This window comes from Anolis sagrei, chromosome 1 (assembly GCF_037176765.1).
Source record: "Anolis sagrei isolate rAnoSag1 chromosome 1, rAnoSag1.mat, whole genome shotgun sequence".
Taxonomy (NCBI): Eukaryota; Metazoa; Chordata; class Lepidosauria; order Squamata; family Dactyloidae; genus Anolis; species Anolis sagrei.
The window spans coordinates 61,203,913-61,225,296 of record NC_090021.1 but is presented as its reverse complement, the minus strand read 5'-3'; the positions used below and the strand labels follow the sequence as shown (position 1 = coordinate 61,225,296).

The following is a 21,384-nucleotide window of genomic DNA, read 5'->3' as shown; positions in this document are numbered from 1 at the left end:
TGGTCTCTTCGTTAGCGACACTTTGAAATACCTGCCCTATATGTACAAACTTCACTGCTTCATATCTATATAAGGTAAATGGGTTCTTAAGTAGTATCCCAAGGCTCATGAGGAACACCACTTCATAACTTCCTAAAGTGGAAATGGATTTGGTTTCTCATTCATTTTGCTCACTTCTACACTTTTAAAAAGAGAATTAGTAGAAAGAAATTTATGGAACCAAGTAGTCATTTTCCCATGCATACTCAGTAATTTAATTCAACCCACAGTACAACGTTGGATATACAGTCAATTCTTATAATAAAGAATTCGTAACAAGTGAACCTCTTCCTAGCATTACCATTTTTGTAAAGAGATTTAATTTTTTTAATGCTTCTGAATACCAGATTTAATCTGAACTGGAATTCAGAATATGATTTGAGTTCTCTTGGGTTCACATCCTGCAACAAAGACAGTTTGTCAGTTTTGCCTGAGAATTAACTAAATCTGCAAATTAGATAGTTCATCCATTGTCACTTTACAAGTTGCAAGTGTAATGCAGCTACTCCAAAAATTCCTGCCTGGTACTAGCACCTCCATGTATATGTCCTGCAGACTTCTGGAGTGCATTATATAAGTTGTAATTAAACTTCCAGTGAGCTTCAAATATTATGAAAGCAAATTCCTTCCTTATTCTGCTTGTTGCAGTCTCTGCCTCCCTCCAAATCTCCATATTTCTGAAGCAGAATTTAGGGAACATTAAAGATTTAGTAGAAAAGGTTACAATACAATTAAATAAATCTGGCAAAACATAAAAGTGCAATGGGAATTCTCATTTAAAATGTCATATTCAACTTGATTCTTTACTTTTGGATTACAGGTGGTCAAGTTCAGAAGGTAAAGATGACCCAATTGAAGCATCTAAAGACAGCATATTTGTGAAAATACTACAAAAGCTCTTAAAAGAAGGTATATGTTGTTCTATGAATTATGTTGAGAAATACATTGCTCATAGTGCTTTTAAGCAGTATTTCTGTTGTCAGAGCAACAACAAAATGACTAGCAAGATTTAAATATAGCTGACAAAATTTAAGAAAGGCTAGAGATATTAAAGAAATTGGCAAATGTGGTTTGTAAATAATGAAAAAATAATAAAATTTTATTTATATACCGCCCTATCTCCCCTAAGGGACTCAGAGCGGTTTCCATATATGCAAATAATACAAGAGACATACAACGTGAAACTTAAAAATAAGCATAAACTATTAACACAACATATATATTAAAACCAATTTAAAAGCCAATTCTGCTTTCTTCTTTTGTGCAAGATAAGGTAACTTACTCATATTTGATATATATTGTAGCAGAACTCATAACAAATTATTCTGCAATGTAGATAGCATTTCCATAATCACAAAAAAGTAACATAGCTAATACAACTTTCTTTCTATTTGCTGTTAGGTGTCCAGCTCAGTGAATATTTGCCTGATGTGAAAGACTTGCTGGAAGCAGATGAACTTGAACATTTAAAATCCAATACTTATTTTGAATTTGTACTAAAAGCAAACTATGAGCTTTATGTCTACAGGGAGGCATGAGAATTCTGAATGTAAATTTAAACCATTTTCATTTTTTACATTGTGTTTTGCAATAAAATATTTACTCTAAACCCTATTTGTCTCAATGATAATGAACTGGGTGAATGTATGTCTACACAACGCTAAATGGCATGCCTATTTCACCAACAAAACATTCTAAGGCTTGTGAAAACTGTTTTATACAAGTGAATTTTAAAATATATTGCCTTTCCTGACATTCACAATCCTGCTTCTGATATCTACCTCTTCCAAATCTAAATTAATTACAATCAGTCATGCAATTTTGCATCCTACCTTAAATAATATATCCATGTTACAAACACAATACATATAAAAAATGAGTATATATAAATAGACATTTAAGTTCTCACCACATACTGAAAATATGGTTTACTATAACCTAAGTAATGATGTGAGATCTAGAAAGCAGTTCTCCTTGGAAAGTCTTTCCTGGAAGAATCTCTTCTCCTTTTCTCCATTTGAGATCAAGTCGGTTCTGGTTAATGACTTGCCGTACAATCCATATCATTTTAATTTCATATTCTTTAAGAATTAGTTGATTTAATCTGACACGTTGTAGGCGACACTTTCCTACAGGCTGCACAAATGGACTGCAAAGCAGTTTGCATCACCTTAACATTTTGCTTTTATTCTTGGCTGGATGCCTAATAGAAGAACTTGATCCAACAGCTGAGAAGGTCATAAGTTAAATCAGTTGAAGAGAATCCAGTTTCTAGTTTTAAAAGCACAGCTACCATTCCATAGCTTCCCTTCTTGCTATGCTAATATGGCTCTAAGAGTGGAAGAGCTGAATCTCTTCGGAAGAATAGACTTATCGGGAAATGGTCACGCCAACATTGAAAAAAAGCATATATGCCTCTCTGGAAATAGATTTTAATTAAGGGGTATCAAACATAAGTTCAAAATATTAGATAGCTCTGACTCGATAAAAACAGCAAGTATCTTGGGATCAATAAAATAGTACATATTTTTTTACAACTGATGAACTTTTTAAAGGGAAGAAGAAATGCATGATATCAGCTTCCATTTTGAAGTATTATCTGCCTTTTATAGAATCATATTTATTATTTATATTTATTTAAAACCTTTATCCCGTTCTTCTCTACCTCCTTGAAGGGACTCAGAACGGCTAACAGCAAAAATTCAATACTATACAATACAATAAATTACATCATAAAAACAACATACATATCAAATACGTTCTAAAATGCATATAAAACAGTTCATCAAGTTAAAAACATCATCCAACTCATCAACAAACTCAATTAAATTGTTGTTATCCATTACTACCGGATCATCCATCAATCTGCGAATGCCTGATTCAACAGCCAGGATTTTAGCTGCTTCCTGAAGGACAGGAGGGATGGGGCAGACCTAATCTCACCGGGGAGAGAGTTCCATAGCCGGGGGGGGGGGGGGCACCACAGAGAAGGCCCTGTCTCTCATCTCCACCAAATGCGCCTGCAAAGGTGGTGGGACCGAGAGCAGGGCCTCCGGAAGATCTTAACATCCTTGATGGTTTATAGGAGGAGATGCGTTCGGACAGGTAAACTGGGCTGGAACCGTGTAAGGTTTTGTAGAATCAGAGTTGGAAGAGACCACAAGGGCCATCTAGTCCAGCCTCCTGCCATATAACTGCATCCAATATTATGGACTGGAGGTGCTGGTCTTCTCCGATCTAAAATCTTGTCAGATTTACCATATACTCTCGAGTATAGGCCAACCCGAATATAAGCTGAGGCACCTAATTTTACAAAAAAAAAAACCTAGGAAAACTTATTGACTTGAGTATAATAAGCCGAGGGTGGGACATGCAGCAGCTGCTGGTAAATTTAAAAAATAAAAATAGATACCAATAAAATTACATTAATTGAGGCATCAGTATGTTAAATGTTTTTGAATATTTGAATATAAAACTTAATTTAAGATAAAACTGTCCAACTCTGATTACCTATGTACTTGAGTATGAGCTGATCCAAAAATAAGCCGACCAGGACCCTCACTCGAAATATAAGCCGAAGGGGGCTTTTTCAGCCCTAAAAAAGGGCTGAAAAACTCCATTTTAACTCACAACTATATATGGAACTTTACTGTATTTAACATTTAAAAGTATTACTGCTATTTGTTTTCTCTACATCCAATGAGTTTTCCTTTGGGCGAGAACGAGGTGAGTGAGAATGCATTGTCCAAATGCCAGCCATAACTATTTTCATAAAAGATGGCCAGTATGTGCAACATGGGCAAAATGTACAAAATGGGGAATATATGCAACAAGAAATAGGCCAATGACTTCTGCCAGAACCAAAGTGTACTTCTACAGCATTTTGCAAAGAGCTAAAACCTGCTGCTTAAAAATGTTGTTTTTAGCTGATGCAATGATGAAATATATCCATTTGTTTTCCAAAAAAGAATGTTGCAGCTTCCAAGCAATCCTTCTGAAACCATAACATGATTGAAATAGGCAGGGGTGTAAAGTTGTTACAAATATCAAGACAGACTTGAGAAACTACAGCAATTTCTCCTATGGAGATCGGCTTTGCTCTTGCTCATCTCTCATTGCTGGAATTTGACCTGACTTGTCTCTGTTGTGGCTGAGTACTAGCAAAATATTGGTTTAGTCCTTCACGCCTGTCTTCCTGCATCATAGTCTTCGGGAATGTTTAGAGGAAAACTAACCCCTGGTTTAGAGTGACTTCAAAAATGTATATAGTGAAGTGTTTTTTACAATATCATTTATATCAATGTTGCCTTAGATATTTATTAAAGGAAAGGGGAATTGCAGGTGCTATGGCTTATGAAGACTGTGTGACTTTATAAAATCCTACAGGCTATAAATATGATTTCTGCATTACTTATGTAGGAAATATAAGGAAATGTAGTGATCGGTGATTCTATGCACATTTGCAAGTCCTATGAAATGATAATTTAACAGTTCAGGGTGTTTCCCAGGCAATGTCTTCAGAAAGGAAGATAGAAGCCTGGAATCTGCAGAGAAGCAATCCATAACCTCAAGCCAAGATAAGATCCAGAAGTCGAAAGTTCTTTTTCAGGTTCCGGCCCATCTTACCTATCCAAACGTATCTCTCTCTACAAATTCTAGGAGATTAAGATCTTCTGGTGAGGACCTGTTCTCGGTCCCACCTCCATCGCAAGTGCAGCTGATGGGACAAGAGACAAGACATTCTCAGTGATGGCCCCTCAGTCGTGGAACTCCCTAACAATCTAAGATCAGCTCCCTAATTCCTGACCTTCAGGAAAAACTGAAAACATCGATGTGGGATCAAGCTTTTGATTTATTTATTCATTTACAGTACTTATATTCTGCCTTTCTCACTCCACAGGGGACTCAGGGTGGATTACAATGCACATATACATGGCAAACATTCAATGCCATTTAGACATACAACATATATAGACAGACAGACATTTCAGCTTTTTCTGGCTTCATGAGAGTATGCTTGGTTCCAGCCACAGGGGGAGCTTCTGCTTTCCGTCCACTTGTGATATCGGGTCCTTTGATGGAGTACTTCCTCATCCTTCTGCACGCTGCTGGAAGGTTTTATGGTGTTATAAATTAGTTAAAGTAGCCTCCCTACATAAAGCGGTAGCTAAATTTCCTACTTGACAGATGCAACTGTCGTTCAGGCTGCATAAGTCAACAGCAAGCTAGACTATTAATGGTCGGGAGCTTACTCCAACCCGGACTGGCCTCGAACTTATTACCGCCTGGTCAGTAGTGATTTAATGCACCTGGCTACTAACTAGCTGTGCCACAGCTACTAGTGCAATAAGTAAAAATGTGAAATGGTGCAACAGGAACAGCATTGGATTTGGATATTGGATTATGTGATTTTAATAATTTTAGTGTTGAATTTTAAGGGGTTATTTTTATAGCAGATGTATATGTTTTGTCTGCTGAAAATATATTGTAAGGCACTGAATTGTACCTTTATGTGAGCCGTTCTGAGTCCCCTTTGGAGTGAGAAAGACGGAATATAAATATGCCAGATAAATAAATAAATACATGTTAATTCAACTCAGCAGTATTTCAGCAGAAGATCATAGTTAAATGGAAGGTCAATATTACACTTACTCTTTATCACTCTTTCTGTGGAGTAGTTTAATCTGAAATGAAAACATACTAGTGGACCTAACACTTTATACTTGTTTCCTGTGGTATGATTACTTTTTAAACCCTTCTCTAATCATTGTATGACTGGGTAAGAAAATGTTCATGGACTAGGTTTGCCAAAATATCAAAGAGCTGTAAAGGGTGCAAAGCAGCTGAGAGGAGAAGTTGGGGTTCAGTAGTTTTCATTATTTACTGTAGGGTGAGAGGAAGTGGATTAATTTATATTTGCATAAACAGGTTTGCAGTCTCTATTTTGCTCGGCCCTGCCCATATTGAAAATAATCCATACCTACTGGAAAGGCTGCAAACGTAGCTGTTACTTCCTCTCCTTTTTGGCAGCGCATTGGTGCTCTCCTCCTAAGGTATCAATTCAGTTGGATCTTCCCTCTCCAAAAGGAGCTGCTGTCTCTGCCTATCCTATGAGAGACCAATGCTCCCCCTCATCCCAAAACTGCCATTAACCTCCTCCATGCCCATAACTAGATGTGAATCTCTTTAGCACGTTTTTTTTTAAAGTCGGCGTACCCAAGCGGTATAAATAGCATGAAAGTATGGCAGTCCCATGGTGTAGATAACTCTTCAGTGCAGTCTGGCAGCCAGCCAGCCCCTTAGATATTTATCATCATCTATATATAAAACTGATTTTGCACAGCATTTTAAATTGTACTTCAAAAGTACCTTTCTAGTAGCGAGCAGTTCCCGCCCACCACCAAACCACATTCCTGTGAAGTCAGCCCTGATTTGCTATTCTGTCTTTTGCAAGCCCTTCAACAACCTTCATGATGATATGAATATTCATTAGTAAAGCTCGCCAGGCTCCAGCCTACCTGATGGCCCCTTTAACAGGCAAATATTTTCATAACTGGTGTGGAGGGCGGGAGGAACAGGTCACGGTTAGTAATTCCAGTTCAGCCATGATTGATGAGGGCAGACACTTTTCATAGCAAAAATAACAGACTTTAAAATCCCTTAAATTCTTTAAAAATCAACTTGCGAAATTTAAAATCTCTCATGCTTGCCTGGAGGCATTCAGCTATTAGGAACACAATCCAACTACATCAGTCTCTGACAATTTCTAGCCATCTTGAGCCATCCTTGTCATCAGTATGATTAATGGCCATCCTGTTAAAGTCTCCATTACTAAACAAGGGGAAGCAAATCACTTCAATCTTAGTTAAGGCTTCTCCTTTTACACTGTATCTTCAAACCTAGATGAAGAAATGTTTTGTACCCGCTTCTGGAACTAAACATGTTGCTTGTTCTGGAGTTGCTGGAACAGACTCAACGAAGCTTGATTTGATATATGTACTCTAATGCAATGTCGACTACATTTATTGACTTTAAACAAGCTCAACTGACTTCAGCGACTGATGAGTTCATGGATTAAAATTGAAAACATGAACCCTAGATAGGATTAACTGATCCTTTGTCATGCAGTATAATTAGTATGATTGAAACAAACAAACAAATACTAATGTATATCATAGAATCATAGAATCAAAGAGTTGGAAGAGACCTCATGGGCCATCCAGTCCAACCCCCTGCCAAGAAGCAGGAATATTGCATTCAAATCACCCCTGACAAATTGCCATCCAGCCTCTGCTTAAAAGCTTCCAAAGGAGCCTCCACCACACTCCGGGGCAGAGAGTTCCACTGCTGAACGGCTCTCACAGTCAGGAAGTTCTTCCTAATGTTCAGATGGAATCTCCTCTCTTGTAGTTTGAAGCCATTGTTCCGCGTCCTAGTCTCCAAGGAAGCAGAAAACAAGCTTGCTCCCTCCTCCCTGTGGCTTCCTCTCACATATTTATACATGGCTATCATATCTCCTCTCAGTCTTCTCTTCTTCAGGCTAAACATGCCCAGTTCCCTAAGCCGCTCCTCATAGGGCTTGTTCTCCAGACCCTTGATCATTTTAGTCGCCCTCCTCTGGACACATTCCAGCTTGTCAATATCTCTCTTGAATTGTGGTGCCCAGAATTGGACACAATATTCCAGATGTGGTCTAACCAAAGCAGAATAGAGGGGTAGTATTACTTCCCTAGATCTAGACACTATACTCCTATTGATGCAGGCCAAAATCCCATTGGCTTTTTTTGCCGCCACATCACATTGTTGGCTCATGTTTAACTTGTTGTCCACGAGGACTTTTCACACGTACTGCTCTCGAGCCAGGCGTCATCCATTCTGTATCTTTGCATTTCATTTTTTTCTGCCAAAGTGGAGTATCTTGCATTTGTCACTGTTGAACTTCATTTTGTTAGTTTTGGCCCATCTCTCTAATCTATCAAGATCGTTTTGAATTCTGCTCCTGTACTGGGCAAGCCAGTATGTACTGGGCAAGCCAGTATGGTGTAGTATTAGTGTGTTGGACTACGACATTAGCAATCAAGGTTCAGCTCTACTGACCAACTGAAACCTATTGGTTTTCCTGGGGTGAATTGCACACTTGCAGAAACCTCATGATAAGATTTACTTTAGAGTTGCCTTGGAGGCAAACAGAAACAACATGGAAGTGGTGGACCCGTACCTTCCTTCAGATGTTGAACTACAACTCCCAGGATCTGAAGACCTGGCTATTCAAAAAAGCCTTTGAGAACACCAATACCTAGTTGATTTATTAATTTATTATGCAGCCTTGCACTTTATCTCATGCCCTCGTCCCATGGTTACAGCTCTGTATTTTTCCCATTCCCTGGCCCTATTGTTTACAGCTTGGCCATGTTTACATTAGCTATCACCACTGATGGATGTGTGCCTTTTTATTCTAAGTTTTATGCTTCTGTTACATGCTTATATGTTTTATTCAATTGTATTTTATATTGTGTTTTATATCATGTCTTGTTTTAGGCACTTTGTGCCTTGTGTAAGCCGCCCTAAGTCACTTCAGGGAGATGGTGGTGGGATATAAAAATAAAATTATTATTACTCTCACATTGCACTTTTTTTGTCTGGGCTCCTAGATATCATAGTCTAACAACTGCAGACCTGCATGGTTGCATGTGGGAGATTTAAAGATGGATACGTTGTTTTTTTTTAACAACTTTCTTAAGTTGCAGTAGTAGACGCATTCACTTAAGAAGGCACCCCACTGAACTTCACAAGATTTGCTTTGAGGCAAGGAAAGGGGTAACTAAAATATTGTTGTATATGTAAGGAGAGAATCAGTATGGATTGAGTTCTGGACTATGACTCCGGAGGATGTGATTCCCCTCTTGACCAGATGAAGCACACTGGTTGACCTTGGGTGAGTCACACACTGTCAGCCTGAGGAAACCCTGCAAAAGGTTCATCTTAGGGTTGCCCTGAAGGCACACAGCAATAATAAAAACAGCAATAATAATGATAATAATAAAGAGTAGTAGTAAAGGTGTGGGGCTTATACACCCTTCCAGATGCTGAACAAATCCCAACAAACCTCACACCAGGCTATGCTGGTTGGGCACATTTTTATTTTATTTTTTGTCATTCAGGAGCATCCTGTTGTGAGAGAATTGGCCGTCTGCAAGGACGTTGCCCAGGGGACGCCCAGATGATTTTGATGTTTTATCATCCTTGTGGGAGGTTTCTCTCATGTCCCCGCATGAGGAGCTGGAGCTGTCGGTCTTCAGTCCAACTGGCACAGGGCTTTAACCCACTGCGCCACCGGGGGCTCCTGGTTGGGCACATGGGCACTGTAGTCTAGTATGTGGAAAACCACATTATTTCCACCTGCTGTTTGTGGTACATTGAAAGATGGGTGGATTGTTGTTTTCAAATCTTCCTCAAGTTATATAGGCATTGAACCGAGAGTGTAACCCACAAACTTTTGTTTCCCCTTGGAGGCGCACAGATGATGCCCCTGCAGTGCAATGAAATGGTGCCCTAAGGCAGCCTTGGGAGGGCTCCCTGACTTCCCAGTGAGCCCTGGCAGGAAAATGGGGACTAACAAAAATATTAATGTATATGTAATGAGAGGGCCTTTCCACACAGCCATATAACGCAGAATATCAAGGCAGAAACTCCCACAACATCAGTCTGAGTCTACACTGTTTAAATTTCCAGTTCAAAGCAGATAATGTGGGATTTTATTCAGCTGTGTGGAAGAGTCATTAGGGTCCTTGCACACCGCCCCTTTATCCCAAGATTATCTGTTTATCCCAAGTTATCATGCAGTGGGGACTCGTATATTCCAGTTTACCGTAGATAATCTGGGATCAGATCCTGGGATAAAGGACAGTATGGAAGGGCCCTCAGTGTGGTTTGAATATTGAATGATGATTCCCCTCTCTTGAAACCCACTGGATAAACTTGGATGATTCACATACAACTCCAGAAAACCTTATAATAGGTTCATCTTGGAGGCAAATGCCAATGGTAATATGCAAGGGGGTAGAACTCATACAGCCTTCTGGTGATGAACTACATTTCCCAACAATCCTCACACCAGGCAATACTGGTTGGGATTAATGGTCATTGCAGTCCAACAACCGGAGAGCTACATCATTGCATGTGATAGATGTAAAGGTGGTTGTGCTTTGTTTTTTAAAAATTAAAAATCTCCCTTAGGATACAATTGCAGGTGGGTTGTTGCGTTTAATACTTCCTCAGATCATACAGTACAGTGGTTGCCAACCTTTTTTGACCAGGGGCAACTCTCCAGCATTAATACCAAAAGTGTTACCAATCAGTTTTTGGTCAACTTTAGATTTGATTATTTGGGATACTGATTCAGAAAATTGCATTGGTTAGTCCACATCAGATCTCGAAGATTAAGATTGTCTGGGGAGGCCTTGCTCTCGGTCCCACCTCTTTCACAGGTGCATCTGGTGGGAACAAGAGACAGGAGGGCCTTCTCAGTGATGGCCCCTCAGCTGTGGAACTCCCTCCCTAGTGAAATTAGAGCAGCTACCTCCCTCCTGGCCTTCAGAAGGAAAGTGGAAACCTGACTCTGGGGTCAAGCCTTTGGAGATTAACTATAGTGCAAAAACTATAGTGCAAAAATTAACTATAGTGCAAAAATGAATTATGTGCAAAGACCTTTGGAATGACCCCGGATTACGATTGTGGATGTGATTTTAATGTTTTTATTAGGTGGTTTTAATTTTCATGTCTCTGTATCTACATGTTTTTTTTATCATATGGTTAATTGTTGTATTGAAAATGCATAGCCATACATTTAGTTTAGATTTATGATTTGGTTTTTATGTATGTATGGCATTGAATTTTGCCATTATTTGTTGTAAACCACTTTGAGTCCCCCCTGGGGTGAGAAAAGCAGCATATAAATACAGTCAGTAAATAAATACTAAATAAATTCTCCCTGGAGGTGAACAGAATGTCCAATCCATTGCAACAAACGTGGGTGGAAAGGGTACCCTAAACTGTGACTCCCAACCCCAAATTTAGTAACAGTGCAAAGCCTCTGAACACCACCTAGACCTGGTGATCGGGATCCCTGGAGGGCCGTGAGGGGCGTGTCTGAGGGCTCGCCAAAGACCATCAGAAAGCACAGTATTTTCTGTTGGTGATGGGGGTTCTCTGTGGGAAGTTTGCCCCAATTCTATTGTTTGTAGGATTCATAATGCTCTTTGAAGTAAGTAAACTATATATCCCAGCAACTAAAACTCCCAAATGTCAAGGTCTATTTTCCCCAAACTCCACCAGTGTTCATACTGGGCATATTGAGTATTTATGTCAAGTCTGGTCCAAATCTATCACTGTTTGAATCCACAGCGCTTGCTGGATGTAGGTGAACTTTGTGTTGTTGTTCATTCGTTCAGTCGTTTCCAACTTCGTGACCTCATGGACCAACCCACGCCAGACCTCCCTGTCGGCCATCACCACCCCCAGCTCCTTCAAGGTCAATTCAGTCACTTCAAGGATCCCATCCATCCATCTTGCCCTTGGTCGGCCCCTCTTCCTTTTTCCTTCCATTTTCCCCAGCATCATTGTCTTCTCTAAGCTTTCCTCTCTTCTTATGATGTGGCCAAAGTACTTCATCTTGGCCTCTACTATCCTTCCCTCCAATGAGCAGGGCTTTATTTCCTGAAGTATGGACTGGTTGGATCTTCTCCTTTGGTAAACTATACATCCCTAAATAAAGCAGCTCTGGCAGGGACCTCACCAGCCTTGCTTCCCCTTTGCATCTCCCTCAGGTGGCAAAGGCACTCACCTGAGAAGGTGGGCTTCCCCTTTGGGGCGCCCAGGTGAGGCTGAAGCCCGAGGGAGGGAGGGAAAGAAGGCCGCCTTCCTTCCTTCCTTCGCTCTTCCTTCTTCCTTTTCCCTGGGCTCTCCTTTCGGGGCCTGGCGCGGCGGGTCGTGGGCGGTCTCCCTCGGCAGACGCGCCTTATACGGCCGGGCCCGCGTTACCTGGGCTCCGGCCAGGCGCTCCTTCTTTGGCCTTGGGGGCTCCGGCCGGGCCGCGGTGCCCCACACCCAAATATGGAGACATTCCTGTGGGTCGCCGGCCGGGAGGACGGGGCCCTCCGGGAAGAGCCTATATAAAACCCGCCGGCCCGCCAGGGAAGCCCACCGTGCAGCCGAGCTCGCCGGGAGAAGAAGCAGCAGCAGCAGAAGCCGGAGCAGGAACCTAAAAGGTGAGTGACTCCCCTGCCTAGAGGGATGGAACCTTCCGGCGCCGCAGGGGAGGACAGCAAGCCGGGCCGAGAGGGCCAGACCAAGGCTGCCCAGAGGGGAGAGCGCTCTGGTTCTGGCTCTGGCCCTCCAGGTGTTCTGGACTTCTGCTCCCAGGAGCCGCACTCGACTGAAGCAACAGCTTGGAATTCTGGGAGTTGTAGTCCAAAACGGCTAGAGGACCGAAGTTTGGGACCAACCAACCAGCAACCCATCCCCAAAGGCGGGAACAGCCCAGCCTCTTTCCAGTGGGAAGCGACAGTCAGCTTGCCCGGCCCATCTCTCTAGTGGAGCTGCACAGTTTTGTTTTGTTTTAATTTATTCAAAGATAAAGAAAACAAATAGACAAACACAAAGACAATTCAATCTCTCCCCCCCCCCCAATATTATTTACTACTAAACCTTATTACATCAAACAAAACTAAATCTAAAACAATCTCACCTAAGACACACTTACATTAAATGTATTACAGAACTTCTACCAACTATTTTTCGAAGGGGTAATTTTTTCAAAGTGGGGAAGCAGTTTTTCAAATTATTATTAATATTCTATTTGTTTATACTCTTGTTTTTCCTTCTCTTGATTGAGGCCCAAAGGAGCTCACCACATTCATCAGTGGAACTCTCTGCCTCAGAGTGTGGTGGAGGCTCCTTCTTTGGAGGCTTTTAAGCAGAGGCTGGATGGCCATCTGTCCAGGTTGCTTTGAATGTGATTTTCCTGCTTCTTGGCAGGGGGTTGGACTGGTTGGCACACAAGGTCTCTTCCAACTCTATGATTCTATGATTTAAAAATTATGCAATTCAAAGCCTGCAGTCAAAGAAATACTAAAATAGTTTTTCCATATTTATATACTCTTTGAAAGGAGTCTTTCTCACATTCAGTCATTCAAATGACTGAATGAATATCGAATGACTGAATGAGTATTTCTCACATTTGGTCATTCAAAACTTAGTCAGAAGGGGTTCCAAGTCCAGGATTTGAGGAAAAGGTGCCCTGAGACCTCCAGGTGTGGCTGGGCTCCCACATCCCAACTGACATTCCCTGCAAAACTAATGGGAGTTTAATGCTGGGACCTGCAGTCTGGTACCATTTAGAAGGCCAATGGGTCTCCCCACCCTGGCTTTGGAAATGCCTTGCGCTTGCCATATGATTTGGGTGACTTTGGGCCAAGCCTTGCTAGTCTCTTAGACTGGAGAGAGGAGGGAGGGTTAGATTTGACTGTAAGCAAATTGTAAATGCTAGGAATTAACAAATCATCTAATAATTTGAGACATTTTCGGCCCCTTCCATACAGCAAAATAAAATCTCACATTTTCTGCTTTGAACTGGAATATATGGCAGTGTAGACTCAGATATCCCAGTTCAAAACACATATTATGGGATTTTCTGCCTTGATATCCTGGGTCATATCACTGTGTGGAAGAGCCTTTGGATCCATTGATGTTTACAATTGAATTATAAAGTTATTAAATATTTTGCAAACATAGATATGGGGTGACCGATGATCTTCCAGTGTTTTTTTGATATATATATATATTTGACTGGGTGTTAAGCTACAAACAAAATGAATTGGATTCTTATTTTCTGCTAGAAAGAGTTTTATTTGGACCAATCCCTTTCTCATGCTCCCTTTCCCCAGATTCTTCAAGGCCTTTGGTAGTTTTGCACACAAAGAAAGGTCCTACCCACCTGGCAGCTCCTCAGCAGCCAATTAGTTGTCCTAAGGAGGGAGATATCCGCTTTTCCTCAAGACAATTATGACATACTTGGTCCCCTACCACACAGCTGAACAAAACCCAACATTTTCTGCTTTGAACTGGAATATATGGCAGTGTGGACTCAGCTAACTTGGGCCCAATCCACACAGCTGCATAAAGGACCCACAGTATCTGTTCTGAACTGGGCTATATGGCAGTGTGGACTCAGATAATCCAGTTCAATGCAGATATTGTGGGATTTTCTGCCTTGATATTCTGGGTTATATGGCTGTGTGGAAGGGCCCTTAGTTAGCATTGTTTGGAAATGTATCTTCAATGGTACTTAAAAAGCAAGAAACCATAGATTAACTTGCAGATTGTATTTTCAGTAAAGATAAACAGTATTTTGGAACCTAGTGTGTGTCGTAACACACTTTCCAGGTTCTGCCCATGGTCATGTAATTGCTGTGGAAACAGCATTTTAGAAATAAAATGGGTCATCATTGAAAGTATTGGCAACTTATTTGGAAATACTTCCAGGTATATACATGTAGTATTTGCATGTTGGCCAAATAATATAGTAATTTAGGTAAAATGAGCGGTCTAAGAAGGAAGTTGGATTTTAATCTGATCCCACAAGCACTCTTTCGACTCAAGTGAAATCTGAAGCTCGCTTAAAAATAAGTCCTGTTGAACTCAGTCCTGAGTGGACATGCATTGCCTTGTACTGTAAAAGTACATCTTTAAGCCTATTGACTTTGGAAGTCATCCCTATTGAAGTAAATTGGACTTAATTCTGAGTTAAAGACGTTTAAGCTACTCAAGCCCAAGTATTTTAATCTGGCTGAGCTGAGGATTCATCTGTTTTGTGATATTTGAGTTTGCCAGGTTTCATGATCAATCAAATAAATAAATAAGTGAAAGGTGAAGCAAAGGAAGATCTATTTGGCATCCCACATGGAATGCATTCCCTGGGGTTACCTTGCCTGTTAAAGGGGAAAGCAGTGGCAAATCACAGTGACTCTGTCCTTGGCTGCCCTTTCTGTCTATAGCAGACGCCTGCTAGACATCTGTCGATTAAAATTCTCTCAGTAGCCTCTGGCTCATAAACTTCCATGGCTGGGTGCCTGTTGCCCCTTGTGAACTCTTCTTATTGCTTCTGTTCCCTCTCCAGAAAGCCGACACCATGTGTGATGAGGATGAGACCACCGCGCTCGTATGCGACAACGGCTCCGGCCTTGTGAAGGCTGGCTTCGCCGGGGACGATGCCCCCAGAGCTGTATTCCCCTCCATTGTTGGCCGCCCCCGTCATCAGGTATTTTGCCCCTTCTGCCAGCTGTGCCCCTCTCCAGTGGTAGACAGGCCGACAGGTGCAGCATATGTCATTTGAGCTCTTGTTTCCCCAGAGAGCCTGAACTCTGGCTTGGATTAAGGCATGAATATGTTAGCTCAGCGATCACGTTCTACTTTCTTTCCCTTTTTTTCTTTTGGAATCCTAAACTTAAAAGAAACACACACACAGAGGCAGAGATATAGTCTCTCTTCTTTTGCCTCTAGTTATAAAATATCTTGAACTGGTCCTGTTCAACAGAGCTGTGATTTTTGTTAAGTGAAATTCCTTGAGCCAAGAGCATTTGAAATAGGGAAAGTCCATCCTAGTTCAAGCATTTATATTGTTTTGGATTTAAAAAATGGGTCCATCAGGTTCCACAGATGGACTGTCACAATGTAACCCAGGAGTTAGTACTCTTGGTGGGAACATTGTAGAAGACCTTCTCTGTAGCTGCTCCCAGGTTCTGCAATACCCTTCCCTAGAAAGGTTAGCTGTAGAGAGGTTAGTGAGCTGCCCTTCTAAATGTGTCCAGTGTAGCTGCTGTTTGTGGTTTCCTTCAGAGTGAAAGCAAGTTCTCAGAGTCATAACAAGCATAGCCTGACAGCTCAGTGCAGATAGTAGCCATTCCTGTAAGACTGGCCACTTTTTCGTCCCTTTGGGAAATGCTGAACCTTTTCCTACTTCCTTCCCAGGGTGTCATGGTGGGTATGGGTCAAAAAGACTCCTACGTAGGGGATGAAGCTCAGAGCAAAAGAGGTATCCTGACCCTGAAGTACCCCATTGAGCATGGCATCATCACCAACTGGGATGACATGGAGAAGATCTGGCACCACACCTTCTACAATGAGCTCCGTGTGGCCCCTGAGGAGCACCCCACCCTGCTCACTGAGGCCCCTCTCAACCCCAAGGCCAACCGTGAAAAGATGACCCAGATCATGTTTGAGACCTTCAACGTCCCTGCCATGTATGTGGCCATCCAGGCTGTGCTGTCCCTCTATGCCTCTGGCCGTACCACCGGTGAGTGACATTATCAGGAAGGGAAGGAGGAAAAAGTATGAATGTCAAGGGAGCCCCACATCCTACCATCACTCCCAAACAGAATGAGCCACTCACAGTCCCACCATAATAGGAGGCATCTAATCACCAAGGAAATGACAAATCACCTCTGAATATTCCCTAGTCCTAAGAAAACTCTATGAAATTTATGGTGTCTCCATACATCAATGGGCAAATTGAAGGCACATACCTACACACTCAGACCAATGAGGATATTAGCTACCTAAAAAACTGCCATAGCACACATGCTTACTTAGCTTTCTATTAACTACATTAACTGGCAGTTACTTTCTAGAGTTTCTGATAGTAACCATTGACAGCTTTGCCCACTACTTCAAGAATTGTTCATATTCTTTATACAGACTGCTTCGATGTCTCCTACACATCTCCAATGACTATTACAGCCCACCAAACAGATGGAAAAAAAACCCATCTCTAGTACATTGTAAGGACCCCTCCACACGCTTATATACATTTAATGATTAGCTGGAACACTCACTCAGTCCCCTCAGGGAGATAGGGTGGATTATAAATATATTATTATTATTATTATTATTATTATTATTATAAAGAAAAGTTGGCTCCTGGCACTCTCTGTATTTTACCTCATTCACACATCAGCAATTATCTCCTTGTTACTGTATGTGTTCTGCGTCCATCTGAGAGTACCAGAGGTGAAAGCAGGTGTATTGCTTTTGTCATTAACCTTTGCATCCATTTCATTTTCCCTTCTGTAGGTATTGTGCTGGACTCTGGTGATGGTGTCACCCACAATGTGCCCATCTATGAGGGTTATGCTCTCCCACATGCCATCATGCGCTTGGACTTGGCCGGTCGGGATCTCACTGACTACCTGATGAAGATCCTGACTGAGAGAGGCTACTCTTTCGTCACCACTGGTAATTAATGCAGCCTCCTCCACCTTTATCAGGCGGACTTGCTCTCCCTTGCATTGATTTAGACAGGTCATCCTACCCTGTAATTGGTATTTGTTTATTTGAGATATTATTATTATCATTATTATTATTAGCCATGTTTCCTCTTAAAAGGATCTCAAAGTGGATAATTTAAAACCTAAAGCATTTAAACACTAAAATACAATGAAACCTAGACTTTAATGTATGTCTGTAGAGTATTTTAAGGCAGTCATTTGGCTCTGCTTATCAAGCACAAGATGAGCCTGGAAGCTCAAGCCTCCAAGTCTGAATATATCGCCACTTTCTGGCTAGCTATTCAATGGAACCATAAAATTAAAACTCGCAGAAAGTCTATATCATTCTTTTGGCTTCATTCTCCCTCCAATGGCACAAATCCTTGGATTTTGTATCCATCTATCTTTTCACTCCCGATTAGACGCTCAGGGAATGATGGCTCCTCTTCTGGCAGACTGCTAAATTCTTCTTCTTTTACCCTCTGACAGCTGAGCGTGAGATTGTCCGTGACATCAAGGAAAAGTTGTGCTACGTGGCTCTGGACTTTGAGAATGAGATGGCTACCGCTGCCTCCTCCTCCTCCTTGGAAAAGAGCTATGAATTGCCTGATGGGCAGGTCATCACCATTGGCAATGAACGTTTCCGTTGCCCAGAAACCCTCTTCCAGCCATCTTTCATTGGTATGTTCCTCTCCACCCACTCAGAGATCTCTTTTCTATATTCTCTAGAAATGTGTTGCAGGTAGTTTCATTCAGCTCTTATTGTTTTATCTTTCTAATGTCACCAGGTATGGAATCAGCTGGTATTCATGAGACAACCTACAACAGCATCATGAAGTGCGATATTGACATCAGGAAGGACCTGTATGCCAACAATGTCATGTCTGGTGGTACCACCATGTATCCCGGTATTGCTGACCGCATGCAGAAGGAAATCACTGCTCTGGCTCCCAGCACAATGAAGATCAAGGTGGGTTTCATTCCATGATATACTGGATAAATGGCATCAGTCATCCTATGGAATAAGACTTAAAACCTAAGGCAACAACATGCAACCAGTCTTTATGTTTCAAGGAATTTCTGGATACTGAAAATAAGAGATCAAGAGAACCTATTGATCTACTCACATTTGCATGATTACAAACTGCTAGGTTAGCAGAAGCTGGGGCTAACAATGGGAGCTCACCCTGCTCCCCAAATTCAAACCACTGAACCATTGACACCTAAGCCTCACTAAAATCTTGGACTTAACTCTGGCCGATCCCATTCCTTTTTGTGAGATCTAAATTTAAATTAAGTGTTTCTAGACTGGCTCCATTGTTTTCTATTTATCCTGCTTTAGTTTTTGAATTTACTACAATTCAGTTTGAATGATTAACCAGTACCAAAGCCACCTGCTTATGTTTTACAATTTCCCTCTGGGACAGCTCATTTTACATGCTCTCTTTTTGGAAAATAACATATATCACCCAATTTCCTATGGGACTGTAATACAGTACCAGTGGCAACCACCAGTGATGATAATAAAGGATGGAGTAGGGGGCTTTATTGTAGGGAGATGGATGGATGAGTGTGCCTGGGCGCTTTTCGTGTATTGCCCTCTTACACTTATTCAAGTAATTACTTCCCCAGTTATGAGAAAGTTACTGACCAGAGCTCAAAAATTACTTTTTAAAAGTAATTCCCTTTTGTTACTGTTTATGGTATTGGAGAAATAATCAGTTGTTGTATTAAAAGTCACTTATTTTACTTCTTTTTTCATTTTTAAGAACCATATTAGAATTGATAATAGAATAGCTTAAAATATGGAAATTCCTCATATATTCTCTTAAAATACCTATTTAAAACAATCAGATTGTTCATCTAGTAGTGTAGTATTTCCCCTCCCTGTTGAGTTTTGCTGCAAAGAAGATTAATCTTTTATAGCAGTGTATGATACGTATGAGTCATTGCTTTCCAGCTCTGGTTCTTTAATCCTTAGTTAAAAGGTTCAGAATCCCTGCTGGGGAACTGCATTGTCTTTGTATTCTCTCTTCCCGCCTGCCCGCTTTCCAACTCAACCTTTCCGTTCTGCCTTCCAACAGATCATTGCCCCACCAGAGCGTAAGTACTCCGTCTGGATCGGTGGCTCCATCTTGGCTTCCCTGTCCACCTTCCAGCAGATGTGGATCACAAAACAAGAATACGATGAAGCCGGCCCATCCATTGTCCACCGTAAATGCTTCTAAACCTGTTTACAGAAAGGATCACCATTATTATTACTTGCTAACTACTCTCAGGATGACGACATTGTGATTTGCAGGATGTTGAACACCTGCAGTGGCCATGTTAACGTTCTATTTTGTAACAATGTCTTTGTAACCGTTGCTGCAGACGCCATGTGACACTGAGTGTATGTAAAATGTACATAAAATTAATTTATTTTACCTCATTTTGTTATTTTTCAAGCCATGCCCAGTGGAAGGAAACCAAAAAAAGAGAAAAAACTTCAAGAAGCATTAAATCATCAGTCATTCTGTCATGCCCCAATACAGCTGGCTTTGGTGTGATTTATTGCTCTCTCAAATGCGGTGGGTTGTAATATTTTAAATACTCCTTCTGGCTTTTCTTTTAAGTGAGAAGGAGGGAATGGGTGCTGTAACAGTGTTACTACATGGTAGCTATTTAGGTAAAGGTAAAGGTTTCCCCTGATATTAAGTCCAGTTGTGTCTGACTCTGGGGGTTGGTGCTCATCTCCATTTCTAAGCCGAAGAGCTGGCGTTGTCCATAGACACTCCCTAGCTCATGTGGCTGGCATGAATGCATGGAGCGCCATTGCCTTCCCACCGGAGTGGTACCCATTGATCTACTCACATTTGCATGTTTTTGAAGTGCTAGGTTGGCAGAAGCTGGGGCTGACAGCGGAAGCTCACTCCGCTCCTCGGATTCGAACCTGTGGCTTTTCGGTCAATGGGTTTAGCAGCTTAGCAGTTTAACCCACTATGTCACCGGGGGATCTGGTAGCCATTTAGTGTTACTTAATATCCTACCAGTGTTGTACCATACAAAGACTTCCATTTTCAAAAATCCCCAACAAGGACATTTTTTTTCAAAAATCCCCAACACACATAGATTCAAGGAAATTTTGGGGTCTATGCCTGCCATGTTATACAAAGAAAGAAACACACTTTGTGTCCTCGTAATCACATTCTACAAAGGTGCATGTTATAAATACTCAGGGGCAGAACTCCTTGCCAAGAGAAAAGTTATTTACCTAAAGAATTCCAAATTCCAATGTAAATATATCCACAGCTGCCTTGCACTGCATCAAGCCAACACTTCCACCAAACTATGCTGATTGATAGAAGCACGTCGGCAAAGGCTCACCCAAGCTATGCTATGTGAGACCCTTTAGTGATCGTTGTGCCAAGGACTGGACCTGAAATATTAGTGCACCCTCAGCTTCAGTTACTCAGTGTCAAAGCTAGCTGAGCCAAAGCCCTAAAATACCCCAGAGGTCAGGGCAGATTAGCACAGTATGCTTGACTTGCAAGGAGATTCTCAGCCCCCATCTGTTGCCTCCTCCATGCTTTCGAAGGAGTTTCATGAGAAATCCTCACTTTCCAGTTTTACAGTAGTTCATTCAGTGGATGTCTAAAGTTGCCTAATCTGGTTTGCTTTGATTGAAAACTTTCCATATCTCAAGGACACTGAGCAAACTACAGTAATGTGAAGTATGACAGTTAAGACTGGACAAAAGAATTCGCACTCGTGGCTATATTAAGGGGAGTATATTTATTCGAGATCATCTTACCACTCAGCTCTCGATGAGTTGGATTACAACTCCGTTAAACCCCAATCACTATAGTTAATGGCCAGGTTTATGGGACTTTTGAGTCCCTCTGGAAACCACTAGATTGACCATTCTCTGATATACTAAGATATACAATTAAAAATCCTAGAAGTTTGTTTTCATTCATATACTCCAAAAGAATTCCCCATCATCCTTCCAATCAGGATGGAACTGCCCTGCTCTGCCCACTCC

At 41.4% G+C, this 21,384-nt stretch overlaps 2 protein-coding genes across 2 annotated transcripts in view; both read left to right on the top strand.

Moving 5' to 3' along the window:
* NUP133 (nucleoporin 133) overlaps positions 1–1,648 on the top strand; it is a 40,985-nt gene extending 39,337 nt beyond the window's left edge. The window contains exons 25-26 of the mRNA XM_060753808.2: positions 860–948; positions 1,441–1,648. Of these exons, the coding sequence (XP_060609791.2) occupies positions 860–948; positions 1,441–1,577 (226 nt within the window). The 3' untranslated portion in view covers positions 1,578–1,648. The remainder of the gene's footprint in view (positions 1–859; positions 949–1,440) is intronic.
* Positions 1,649–12,206: 10,558 nt separating this feature from the next.
* Positions 12,207–19,891, top strand: ACTA1 (actin alpha 1, skeletal muscle). Its single transcript, XM_060753809.2, has 7 exons — positions 12,207–12,305; positions 15,215–15,355; positions 16,066–16,390; positions 17,167–17,328; positions 17,850–18,041; positions 18,149–18,330; positions 19,445–19,891. Exons 2-7 carry the CDS (start codon positions 15,227–15,229, stop codon positions 19,586–19,588), a joined length of 1,134 nt encoding a protein of 377 aa, XP_060609792.1. The 5' UTR covers positions 12,207–12,305; positions 15,215–15,226; the 3' UTR covers positions 19,589–19,891.
* Positions 19,892–21,384: the final 1,493 nt, after the last annotated feature.

Coding starts and splice junctions, on each gene's coding strand:
- ACTA1 (XM_060753809.2), top strand. CDS start 15,227: ATGTGTGATGAGGATGAGACCACCGCGCTCGTATGCGACAACGGCTCC. Junction 15,356..16,065: donor TTGGCCGCCCCCGTCATCAG/GTATTTTGCCCC, acceptor CTTCCTTCCCAG/GGTGTCATGGTGGGTATGGG. Junction 16,391..17,166: donor TGCCTCTGGCCGTACCACCG/GTGAGTGACATT, acceptor TCCCTTCTGTAG/GTATTGTGCTGGACTCTGGT.